The following is a 13,200-nucleotide window of genomic DNA, read 5'->3' as shown; positions in this document are numbered from 1 at the left end:
TAGGCCAGAAGCACTGTCAATGACCAGAAGCGAGTGCCCTCCCTCTTCCGCGAGCGTGATCAGAGTGCACTCCGTGACTGAGTGAATAGGGAGGGTCTAGTGAGTCAGTGTCAGTGACGGGACCTACCGGTGAATGAACTATAGCGTTACACGCACAAGGTGTGTGTACGGCATTTCTTGTACGTCTTCACTGAATACCAGTGCGCCAATCAGTACCAAACATTATTTGTAAAGAAAGTAAACGATATGGAGAACGATCTGCCAACCACGGGGAACATTAGCCTGGACGATGCTGTCAAACAATGGCTGCAATTTGACAAGGTAGGATATGGCATGGTAGAGTTTATGCTATTGCTGCTAGGTCTGATAACGTTAATTAAAAAAAGAAAACTAACATGTTAACGTTAGCTCGGTGATGCTTGGTAACTTCTACCCAGCTGATGATAAGGTGCAACAACACATAATGTGTATTAGCGGTTATTTGTTTACCTGCAACAAGCTAGCAAAGAGACAACTCTGTGTTAAGGTTAACGTAAAGGCTCTGGCATGGTCCTGCGTCACATTTGCGCGTGTCCAAGACGTGCGTCATTTTTGCCGTGGACGTGAAGCATACTCCAATTTCTGCTGTCCTGAATGCGCGTTAAATTGTTACGGTTAGCGCCTGCGCACTACGGATTAACTGTGATACTCTGCCCCACCAACTGGGGGCGGTACGTCGAGCCTGAAAGTAGGACACAACCAGCAAAAAAGCCTGAAACGCCTGAAGAAAAGAAGAACTTGGGATGTGCGAGCACTAAACGAAGGAAGAGCTGATGAAGGAAAAAGCACCACGAGTACGTTCGCCTGTCTGCTGGGAAGTTTGATAAGCTGGCCCATCGCATCGCTCCATTTATCATCCACCAGAACACACACAGCACACCTGTTGGTATAGCTGAGAGACTAGCTTAGCCTACTTGCTTATTAGGCTACTTAGCCTGTAGCTTAGTGACTCGGTGCTGCGAGGGCAGCAATATTGGTGCGATACAAAGTAAAGACATTTTTCTGAACACATGCAGCAGTGTCATGGTAAGAAAGAGTTGTGCGTACAGATGTCCTCAATTAAATTTGTATTGAGTCTTCACACCTGCCTCATACCAAAAAGTATGAACCAAAAACCTGTAAATATGACGTGTCAATAAAAGTTTTGAAGTAACTATTTGTGTTCATAATGTATGTCTCACTGTGATAATGGGTGTATTTAGAGCGAGCGGTAGCCTAGGTTATTCCTTCAATTATTATTATGATAACATTATCCGGTGTTGACAGGCGAGTTTCGAGATTGAGTTCAGCATTGTTCAGGAGTAGGCTAGGAGATAATGATTGCACCTGGGAGAGGTAGGCTACATTCCCTTTATTATTATAATCACTATTGATAATGCATTATATAAGGAACAGGCGAGAATGCATCTCGATCAGCAAGTGTTACATGGGTTTCGCCTGAGCGTTGTAGATAGATACCTTTAATTGGCTCTGGGTTTTGCGATTTGATTTCAGCATACGCTCATTTTTAAAAGATGCATTTAATCCGAAGTCATGTCAGCTCTCTATGCAGGGAGTAGGGCTGTCACTTTTATTCAAACATGACGTGAAATATCCGTAGTCGAACTATAAATAAACTATTCGGTTTTTAGTGCTGTGTAGCGCATTTCCCGGTGTTGACAGGCGAGTTTCGAGATTTGAGTTCAGCATTGTTCAGGAGTAGGCTAGGTGATAATGATTGCACCTGGGAGAGGTAGGCTACATTCCCTTTATTATTATAATCACTATTGATAACGCATTATATAAGGAACAGGCGAGAATGCATCTCGATCAGCAAGTGTTACATGGGTTTCGCCTGAGCGTTGTAGATAGATACCTTTAATTGGCTCTGGGTTTTGCGATTTGATTTCAGCATACGCTCATTTTTAAAAGATGCATTTAATCCGAAGTCATGTCAGCTCTCCATGCATGGAGTAAAGGCTGTCACTGTCTATGATTAGTTTTATTTTATTGTTTACCATCTCATTCAGTGCTATATGATCCAGGGCTCATGACCAAATCAAGCCAATATAATAGCCAGTAGCCACAATGAGCCCATGCAGCCACCCTGTTTCGACAATCAAAGGTAACGCACAGAACGGCCAGCAGACAGATAATTACGTCCCCAACTCATCTAAAATGTGGTGTCTTGAAATACTTTGGGTTCTACACCATAGATGGTAAAGTGACCGTTAAATATAATGTTAAAGAATGTATCTGTGGATTGTGGCTTTACATCGGTCGAAGTTGACTCCATGTCGTGGTGTCTCACGTAACTCAAAGCCAGGCAAGCTGAGGACAGGCGCTCTGTTCCATCGTCGTTATGGTAACCAAACAAGTCTTCTTCTGTCTAGGTTTGTTTCTACGTTTAAGTGTTGCTCTTCTATGTGGTCCACCTACTGGAGGGGAGTGTTTACAGCAGTTCCGTTTCACACATGCGCAGTCTACGCGTCACTTTGACGCGCGGTCTTAAATTTCGGTCGACTCAAAGACGCGACACATGCTGTAAAAATGACGCAATTCTCGTCACGCGCTCACCAGTGCCGCGTGCGCGGGACGCAGACGCGGGACCATACTTTAGGCTTAAGTCAAAATTTATCTGCTTGACTTGAGAGCGAAGCAGGTAACGCTAACTGTTAAACTATAGTAACGTTAAGGAGATACTGTTATTACTAGGTTAAGGAGTTCACTAAGTTACACCTTATTTGCAAGCAACTCGGTCGGTCCGATGTTGTACGTCTGAGTTAACGTTATTTCACCAGATTCTGCACTATGCGTTGTGTAATAGCCGACAAAGTCTGCTGAAGTGGCATGACTGTGGGGTTGGATATAAGGGTACATGGCTTTTGATGACCCCCGATATGGAAACGTAATTTGGCCTTATTAGGCTTAATGCTAGTCAGAATGTTGGCAGCATATACAGGTTGCCAGCATATAAAAAGAAAAAAATACGTTAATAATAGCCTATTCAGCGTCCTGTACGTTCGGCATGTCTGATAGTAAAGCATGGAAAAGCTGAAGTCTAGCTGGTATTACTACCACATGAGCATGTTACAATGTCTTAATTGAAGTAACGTGCTGTGTTGGCATCTGATCCTCTTGGACACATGAAAGACATTCTCAGAGCCTAAAGGGAAGTAGGAGGTTGCTGATTAACTAAAATTGGAAAGCAAATAAGATGATTTTCCCCCTTTGGCTGTGATGAGGTTAGGTGGGTTCCACACACTCAATGCTCTGTCAGTGGTAAATTGAGGTCTGTGTGTGGATGGAGGTGAGGAGGCTAAAGAGACCTCACATGCCTTCAGTTACATTGCACTACAATGAGCCATATTTTTCTGTCACAAGAAAAACTTTGGGGGCTGGCAGAAAGATGATGAGAGTGAATGAGAAGAATTTTCCATTGTTTTCTGGATTTGTCATTCCTTAATTTCTCATAGGTTTTTAGGCCCGCCTACATCCATAACCCAAACCAATACGAAACATGACATTCATCACACCACACTCAGCAGAGACAACCGTGTACCTTTAGCACATTTATTAGCAAAATGCTGATTTCCTTACATGCTAGATTCACCCCAATGACTAATGTCTGATTTTTCTTCTAAAAGATATATATATTTTTTGTCAACTTGCTTCTTATTGAATCAGAATCCAAAGACCATTGCTGCCGTCAGGGGCTTGCTAAAAGAGGGGGCTGTTTCAGAGCTTCAGACTTGCTTTGGGGCCCGGATGGAATTCGGCACGGCTGGCCTGAGGGCCCCCATGGGACCTGGTGTCTCCCGCATGAACGACCTCACCATCATCCAAACCACTCAGGTGATTGATTTGATGTCACCATCATTTGCACCAAACAGGTTATTTATTATATTACATTAGCATTAGTATGCTAAGTTAGTTTAGTGTGAATCAAAGATAATTGAATTACTAGGCAAAATCATTTTGCTAATTTAAAGCTATGTGCATGATCCTACTGGGAGATATGGGTACTGTAGGTCATTGTTACGGATTTCATATGTGAAAGGGGCCAAAGTTTGTTTAAATTTAATCCTCCTTACCTCACAGTATATCCCCCAAAAACGGGGAAAATGTGAAGAAACTGTGCCTTAGGAAGCTAGCAACCTTTTTACAGTTCCTATTTTTGCATGCATTCCTACTTATGCATGTTACAATATACACAAAGTACCTCTGTAGAAACTGCTAGACTGTTGCTCATGTCCTGTGCTTTTCTTAGGGGTTCTGCAGCTATCTGGAGGGAAGTCTTCCAGACCTGAAGGAGAAAGGGGTAGTAATAGGGTTCGATGCCCGCGCTCATCCCCCAAGTGGTGGCAGTAGCAAGAGGTTTGCCACTCTCGCTGCTACGGTTTTCATCAACAGAGGAGTGCCCGTTTACCTATTTTCTGACATAACACCCACACCTTTTGTGGTATGTATTTTTTTGTACTGTAGAATTGCTCTAGAGTTTTTAACAGAGGTTTTTTTTTTATCATGGCTGTAATTTTGAGCCAACAGATCCATGTGTGATTTCAGTATAGCAAAAGCTCTTGACAGACAAGACTTTGATCCTGCTAATGCATCTTGGGAAAATCTAGGGTCGAGTCACTTTTCTTAAAAACATTTTAGTCTGTGATAGTTTTAAAGAATGCGTACAAGTTAATGTTAAAAAAGTTTCTAGCAATAACGTTAGACGCAAAATTCTAAATCACTTTCTCACTTTTAACTGTGAGGTGGGGAGGGGCAGTTTGATGTTCCGGACCTGTTTTGGAGCAGCATGTATCGAACAGCACTTTACAGTAGCTTTGCAAATTGTATCTGAAGATTGTGAAATGTTAAGTAAAGTAAATGTTAAGGTAAAGTGTTTCTAGTGGAATTGCCTTCCTTCCTAGTCATATGATCTTAACCTGACAGAGTTGCTATAGAATAAACTGGATCACATGTGTGATAAGTAGCCTTTTTGAGTCATCTATAGGCAGTCCTTCAAGAGGCTTGATGTAGTTACAAACACTAAAGCATGACAACATTTACAAACTTTGCAGTGCTCCATGATTGAATTGGCTTCAGTCAAGTGCTGTCCACTGGCTATAGCATGGTGGTGGAATTATTAATCCATAGCCCTCCAGCCAGGCTCCCAGTACCTCCTGACCAGCACATTTCCTCTTCTGTGCTTTAGAGGTTGTTATTTGTTTTCTTTCAGCCATTCACTGTGTCTCATCTCGGTCTTTGTGCTGGCATCATGGTGACAGCCTCCCACAACCCCAAGCAGGATAATGGCTACAAGGTGCTCAATATTTTTATATTTTGATTACATTTAGAATTGATAGATAGATAGATAGATAGATAGATAGATAGATAGATAGATACTTTATTGACCCCCAAGGGGAAATTCAGGAATTGTGTGCCTGTTTATGCACATAAACAGAGGGATGGAGAAATGTGACAGATTATTGTCAAATAAATTGAATTCAGATCAGTCTGATACTACATTGAGCTATTTCTCTGTGTTAGGTGTACTGGAATAATGGTGCCCAGATCATCCCACCCCATGATAAGGGAATCTCCACTGCAATAGAAAAGAGCTTGGAGCCATGGTCCAAGTCCTGGAACACAGAAGAAGCCATGAAGAACCCGTTACTAAAAGATCCTTACCAGGACATCCACAGCGAGTATTTCAGTGCAATACAGAAACACTGCTTTCACAGGTAAACACAAAAAGATAACCCCATCACCTGTCTTTTCCCTACCGGATTCATCAATATTAGAGTTGTTTTCTGTTATGAATAAAACCTCATTTTCTTCCCATACACAGAGAAATCAATCAAAAGTCAGAGGTGAAGATTGTGCACACCTCGGTGCATGGTGTTGGCCACACATTTGTGCAGGCAGCCTTTAAGGCATTTGACCTTCAACCTCCATTTGCAGTTCAGGAGCAAAAGGACCCAGACCCTGAGTTCCCCACTGTTAAATACCCCAACCCAGAGGAAGGAGAAGGGGTTTTAGTGAGTAGAAATGTTCTCTCCCCATAGAGAGCTGTATATTGCACTGGCTTCATGGCAGTACATATATATACACCCCTTGCTCTCGGTGTGGTACTTGATCATATCCGTCTTTTAAAGGTCCAACAAGTTGCTGTAAATTGATCATGACCCGTTTTACTGTTTGTTTGTGTGCATGCGCAGACTCTGTCGTTTGCTCTAGCTGACAAGGAGGGTGCCACCGTTGTGCTGGCCAATGATCCTGATGCAGATCGCCTGGCTGTGGCTGAGAAGCAGACAAGGTGTGTGTGTTTTTGCGTGTGTGTGTGTGTGTGTGTGTGTGTGTGTTTGTGCGCATGTGCGTGTGTCTGTCTGTCTGTATAGGCTGAACTGAGTACAGAAAAGCAAACAGGGATTTTGATATTTGTAATGTATCATTGTATGTAATCATGTAATCATCAACTAAAAACCTTTTTTGGCTTTCAGATTTTTAGGGTTTCAATACACATTTCAATGAATATGTCTGCACATCTTTATTTCCCTTTGTCCTTTTCTCAATTTGTCAGTGGCCATTGGAGAGTGTTTTCAGGAAATGAGCTGGGAGCTCTTTTGGGCTGGTGGGTTTTTCAGTGCTGGAAGAAGCAACAGAAAGCAGCCCAGTTGAAAGAGACTGTGAAGGACGTCTACATGCTGGCCAGCACAGTTTCCTCTAAGATTCTAAGAGCCATCGCCATTAAAGAAGGCTTCCATTTTGAGGTACAGTGTAAGAAGTTCCGATGTCTACTAGCTAATTGTGTACTAACATATTTTCTTTATTGCTTATGTGAAGGAGCTGCTTTCTTTAAACACAGGATAAAACAGATGACCAACTGGATATACTTGAATTATACATTTATTTACATGTCAATATCACACAAATATTAGTGTGTTTCTGTTGTTGGCATGTACCACTGATTTGTAGGTTTATGGTCATTTTTAGCTGTCATAATATAATGTTTGTGGTGGTACTTTTTAAGAAACATTCCCCAGCATCCCACATCGTTTTAATTTCTCTATTATTGCTCTACCCCCTGTTGGTCTTTTAACTTTCTTCCTCTTTGATTCACTTGTTCAGGAGACTCTCACCGGATTTAAATGGATGGGGAACAGAGCCAAGGAGCTGCTGGAGCAGGAGAAAACGGTGCTTTTTGCATTTGAAGAGGCCATAGGTACAAAACTGTACATAACCTGAACCTCCACACAAGACAGGCCACATATACTGTGCAGCATCTTGTCATTCTCACTAGGTGCTTGTAAGACCAATAGTAGACTATTTGCTTTTAAATACACATTAGATTTAACTACGTGGTTGTGGTTCTATTTGTTATTCCATTTCTCTGGGCTCTTAGATTTGAAGGGGGGATGGTAAATATAATACCAAACATAACTTCTTCTTGGAAAAAGGGTACCCAATCTTTAAAGTCCTTATGCAACAAATTGCAAGAGTATTTACAGGAAAATCTTTACTGTTCATGGTGAAATATTATTTCATGTTTGTAAATATTTCAGTTTTAAGTTTGTATTAAATGGTTATCGGCAGGTTACATGTGCAGCCCTGCAGTGCTCGATAAAGATGGCGTGAGTGCAGCAGCCATCGCAGGAGAGTTCATCTCCTACCTGGCAACCCAGAACACCACACTCTCTCAACAGCTCAAGGCTATCTATGAGGAGTGAGTATTTATCTTGTCTTTTTGTTTAATAATGATTGACGTGACACACTACATCTGAAATGTATTTTCTCCCTTCAGTTCTGATTTTACATGGTCATCCATACAGTATGTACATATAGAATAAGCTAGTTCTGATTTTACATGGTCATCCATACGTACATATTGAACGAGCTAGTTCTGATTTTACATGGTCATCCATACGTACATATTGAACAAACTAGTTCTGATTTTACATGGTCTTCCATACGTTCTGATTTTACATGGTCATCCATACGTACATATACAGTAGAACAGGCTAGTTCTGATTTTCATGGTCATCCATACAGTACAGAACAAGATGTTCATTTGAGGTATGGGCTAGGTGGCCATGCCTTTTTTTTGTTTTGCCGCTGACAAAGAAACTTTTCAGCACTCTGAGGACAAGACATTTTTCCAAACACATTTTCAATATTTCAGTAATCATTTTATTTATTTTTTGTGTGTGTGTTAATCCTTTTAGGTACGGTTATCACATCACCAAAAACTCCTACTTCATCTGCCATGATCAGAAGACTATTAGTCAGCTTTTTGAGCGGCTGAGGAACTTCAGCGGTCCCAACACGTATCCTAAGGAATGTGGGGGCATATCTGTCACTGCAGTGCGAGACCTGACCACAGGGTTTGACAGCAGCCAGCCCAGCAACACAGCTGTGAGCTTTCATTTGTCACTCCAATGTGCAGTTAGTTGCCTTGAGGAGGTTTTATCTTTATTAGATCTTCTTTTGTTCCTTCCTACAATGCTTTCTTGTCTTTATCCATTAGCTATCTTTAAAGAATAAAAGTAAAATATTAAGATCTTCAATGAATACAAAAATCCACCTGCCTTCTCCACGATTACATTACATACTTCCCTCCTGATCTTAGGGTCAAATCTCTGATAGAGCATATGCCTTTATTAAACATATCAAATGTATTGTTTTGTCATCCCTCTCTGTCTGTCAGGTTCTGCCCACCAGTAAGAGCAGTCAGATGGTCACCTTCACATTTGCTAATGGTGGGGTAGCCACCATGCGCACCAGTGGAACTGAACCGAAGATCAAATACTACACTGAGCTGTGTGCTGCTCCAGGGAATAGGTGTGTGGGTGTGGGTGTGTGGGGTGCGATTTGCCAGGGGAGATTTGGTTTTGGGCCCATTCATGATATACACAAGGTTCTAGAGACAGTGCAGCAACAATCTTATCTGATTTGACACGGAATGACCAATGTGCTTATTGCATACTACAGTCCAAACAGTACTACCATGTTTTTCTGTTGTCTCAAATGTGTCCAAGTATAATGTAATTATTGAAGTCTTCAGTTTCTGCCTTAGATGTTGAAAACATATTATAGCAATAATTCTCACTTTTTCTCTTTCTATTTTTCAGTGATGTGGAACAGCTAAAGGCAGAGCTGGATAGGCTTGTTGATGCCATTGTAGAGAACTTCTTCCAGCCCACGAAGAACAACCTGATCCCACGGTCAGACTGAGGATGAAAAAGAGAGCAAATCACAAAGGACTGTAATGTTGTTAACATTGCCCTGCCATTCTGCTACTTTTATACCACTAAAAATTACCCATTTTGAGAGTACACCAGTGGTTCCCCGACATGTCATGGCAGCCCCCTTAAACAAAAATTAGAAAATAATTGTTTAATTTCTACACAATAATAATAATCCAGATTTAATCCAGAAGAGAATAATGAGTGTGTGGAGAGATCCAAAGGTGGAAGCAGTTTGAGGGCTGATACTGAATTGCTTCACAATAGTTTGTTGAAGAGACTAGTAAATAATTCTGTAATTTATTTGGAGACGCAATGTGATTCCCCACGAAGCAATCAGTGTGAGTTTCCAATGAATTTGGATGTAGTTCAGCTTTGACCAGTACCCTACTTGGTTGTTTAGGGTTGATGTCCCGGCTCCACAGGTTGGGAACCACTGGAGTATAGTGAGCTCACTTAATATATTGTCCTCTGGACAATGTTATTTATTATTAATTATGTTTTTTCTAATTTGTGATGATGCTGGATTTTCTGTGAGTAATTATCTAATTACTGTTTTAAGTCTTAAAGCAACCAAAAGAGCCTTTGACCTTGACACTGTTATTGCATAAGGGATCAGTTCTATATGACTCTGCTCTGAACTACTATACATGTTTATAATGAGCAATCTCTCGGGCATGAACATGGTTGATGTGCCAGTAGATCTAGAGCAAGATTACGGTTGTTCAGGATTTCATTACTTGCTGACTTGATATATGATTGATATAGATACACTTAAGTGTGCTTTTGTTTTGTGTTTTGTCTTGGGCACAATTGTCATTGCTATTTTATCACCAGTAGTTTTCTGTGGTGTGTATCGATATGTGTTTTTGTTTATGGATTTTTTTAAAAATTATTATTATTATTCCTGGTATGGCTTGATGTATTCCAGACATATGCAAACATTTCATGAGAGGCGTGTATGGACATGTTTCATATCAAGTTCATTCCATATATACATATACTCCCAAGAATCTAAAACATGGTGTCTTAACTCATGAAATGGCCATTCCAGAAAGTAGCCCAAGTGTGTGTTCATGTTCACCTAAGGATGGACACTGATCTTCCAGAAATTCGAGAAATGTGCATTGCCTAGTCATCTGGTGGACACTGTACCGTGCACAACAAGCAGTAATATAGTCAATCTAAACTGTAAACTTGTCATTTTGTGTGTATGTCAGTGTAACATTTTTTACTTTTCATCCTCACAGTAATGCAATTGATGCATAGTGAAACAACTTTTAGTCAAGTGATATTGGCACAGGGTGTTGGTTCACTGTAATCATTGAGGACCTCAAGGACTAGAAGAATACCTCCACCTAGTGGCGATTTTATTAATGTGTGAAATCAACAGGTGCTACTGTAGATCAATGGGCCTACAGAACAGGCCGACCAGCATACTGCACTCTATGCTTTAACCCCATTTAAGTTAATGTCATTGCTTGAAGCAACTGAACTGCTAACCCAAAAACTACACGTAGGCTACTGATCCGAACAAGGTTACAAAACAAAACCTGGTTACAAAAAACAAAATAACCACTTTTAGCCCATTAAGACTTGCCCATTTTAGCCCATTAAGGCTAACTAACTCTGCATACTGCACACTGCAGCCTTGGCCAATAAACACTATTAACAAAAGTGACTATTGTTTTTCTTTCTCTGTTGGTTAGAATTATTCTTATAACTGAGATATCAAATTAGTTATTGTAAAGAAATAGGTTCTTACTAGTGCTATTAAAGCATGATATAGAAAGGTCAACTAGATGTGTGTAGGCTTATAGCCTACCAGCTCATTCGAGATATTTTCCGACAATCTGTAGACCCCAGTGATCTATTGAATGCCTTCTCCCATTGCCTCGAGTTATTTTTATTCTGCCAGGCGGAGTGGCTCCTTACCCATGTGTTATGTTTGGGGAGGGAGGGGAGAGTAGTAGGCTGTTAAGAAGCAGTCATGTCCTTGAGGTCAGGAGACACCTGCTCCGTTAGCACAAGCATGGTAGTTGAGCTGTAAACAAAAAAAGGTAAGCTATAGATTTATTTTCTTGTTGCTATTGAGAAAACTATTTTTGTAAGGGCACGGTCAATAACAATTGGGATTTAAATATGATCCCGATTTAACTAGACCATTTACAAATAGCTCACATTAAAACAAGGATTACAGAGCCAGTTTATCTCAATAATTAATTTCGTTTAGTTTAGGTCGTAGGCTACTTGACTGTCAAAGTATTTCGAACAATGGTAACTTGCTTCAGATCGTCTCGTAAGGACGCAAACGCCCATACTCTACACTACAGATAACATAGAATGCCGGGTTCATTTTTCGCACATTAGGCTACTGTAAAACCATTTCATTGTTGTAGCTATTTTGTAACATGTGACTCTAAAAGACCGAAAAAACACCGACTTAAAACGGCTTTTAATGGGCCCAAATGTGAGAGACAGTGACCGAAGATCCTGCCTGCCTGCCATTCTAAGAAAAGAAAGGGGGGAAAAGATAACGCTCACTGTTTTTACCAACTGCAGTATGCAGGCTACTGTGATTGCTCTTGCTGTCAGTATTAGTTACTGTTTGACAGCATGTTTATGGTGTAGAACTTGCACTTAATCTGTTGTCACTTTGTGAGGAATGAACCAAAGTAAATTATGGCCAAGATGAAGGACTGCCCCTGCATGTAAGTAAAATTCTCTAACTTAAGTCCATTCCTGTTTGGACTCATGGATTCACATGCTAAGAGTTCCACAAGCTGAGAGGTCATGGAGGAAGTTTGCTTCAAAGTCAAGCAGAGCAAGTCAACCCTTGTCTCCACACTGGCCCAGGTAAGACTGAAATAAAATTGTCCTAGTCAATTTTCAAGAAGAGTTTTATATTTTATATTTTATATTGCTCTTGGGTGCTCCTTGTTGGTGCCCCCCACCCAATCCCAATCCTCCCCCACCTTTTTTATGCAGCCCTTGCCACTTAATCTACTAAACCCCTCTTCTACTGCACTTTTTACCCCCCCCCCCCCCCATTAATGCACAAATAGGCTGACACCAGACATAATTTCACTGCATTTCTTACTTCCAGTAACTATATGCATGTGACAATAAACTTCCTTGTATCCTTGTATATTTCCATCTTTTATTAAAATAAGTATTTTTGGAGTATAGGCCTACTTATTACCACCAAATGCAAGAAATGTGATATAGATCTGATTTTTTGTTTTCAATTTGGTTATCAGCATCATTGCTATTTTTTGTAATCTTGAAGTTTGAGTAGTCTATCATGTTCAACTTTCGTTAGATTGTGTCTATGGTTGATCAGAAATGCTGTTTCCCTTATTAACATCTATGGCTAGTGGAAGGGGAGAATCAGCCTGTACAAGACTACAGTGAACGGGAAAGTGAAGATTCATGAATCTGTATGTGCCTCTTTGTCTGCACAGCTTGAGTCTGAAGAAGTCCAGTACCGCCTGTGTATGGTCGGCTCGCTCCCTGTCCACCCTCTTACCACCATGCCCATGTTGCCATGGATTCTAGCTGAAATAAGAAAGCCACAAACTGTGGAGAAAAATCGATCAACATCTCCTTCATGGCCCTACTCAGGATCACGCATTTTGGACCAACCAGTGATGCTCCACATTACAGCCACTTCTGTGTGGTGTGTTCTTGACATCGCGGGCCCTGGGAAACCATGGGATCCATTGCAGCATGCACTTCTGTGGCGGCACCAGCCACATCAAATCACTAAACTCATTCACAACAGCCAGGATCCCAGCTACTTCTGCTGCCTTGCACGACAGGAGGGACATGCTACCTGCCATGTCTTCCACTGTGAGGACCAGCATAAGGTGAGGAGAAAAAAAAAAAAAAAAAAAAAAATATATATATATATATATATATATATATATATAGCAATGATGCTGAG

General features: G+C 40.9%; 2 protein-coding genes across 6 annotated transcripts in view; both read left to right on the top strand.

Moving 5' to 3' along the window:
• Positions 1–87: 87 nt before the first annotated feature.
• pgm2 (phosphoglucomutase 2) lies at positions 88–10,801 on the top strand. The gene is made up of 13 exons (XM_042106179.1): positions 88–321; positions 3,706–3,873; positions 4,289–4,480; positions 5,249–5,332; positions 5,560–5,753; positions 5,861–6,050; positions 6,231–6,328; positions 6,593–6,782; positions 7,141–7,234; positions 7,606–7,735; positions 8,235–8,424; positions 8,717–8,850; positions 9,141–10,801. The coding sequence occupies exons 1-13, from the start codon at positions 247–249 to the stop codon at positions 9,241–9,243; spliced, it is 1,842 nt and encodes a 613-aa protein (XP_041962113.1). The 5' UTR covers positions 88–246; the 3' UTR covers positions 9,244–10,801.
• A 427-nt stretch (positions 10,802–11,228) lies between these two features.
• The window catches only part of tbc1d1 (TBC1 (tre-2/USP6, BUB2, cdc16) domain family, member 1), a 48,765-nt gene continuing 46,793 nt past the window's right edge, over positions 11,229–13,200 (top strand). For 3 of the 5 annotated variants that reach the window (XM_042084772.1, XM_042084771.1, XM_042084769.1), the window contains exons 1-3: positions 11,229–11,314; positions 11,989–12,110; positions 12,719–13,123. In XM_042084772.1, coding sequence (XP_041940706.1) covers positions 12,048–12,110; positions 12,719–13,123 — 468 coding nt within the window. In that variant the 5' untranslated portion in view covers positions 11,229–11,314; positions 11,989–12,047. The remainder of the gene's footprint in view (positions 11,315–11,988; positions 12,111–12,718; positions 13,124–13,200) is intronic. The other 2 variants (XM_042084773.1, XM_042084770.1) reach the window with 2 other exon arrangements.

This window comes from Alosa sapidissima, chromosome 1 (assembly GCF_018492685.1).
Source record: "Alosa sapidissima isolate fAloSap1 chromosome 1, fAloSap1.pri, whole genome shotgun sequence".
Lineage (NCBI taxonomy): Eukaryota > Metazoa > Chordata > Actinopteri > Clupeiformes > Clupeidae > Alosa > Alosa sapidissima.
The sequence above is the reverse complement of the archived record's forward strand: the minus strand, read 5'-3'. Positions and strand labels throughout refer to the sequence as shown.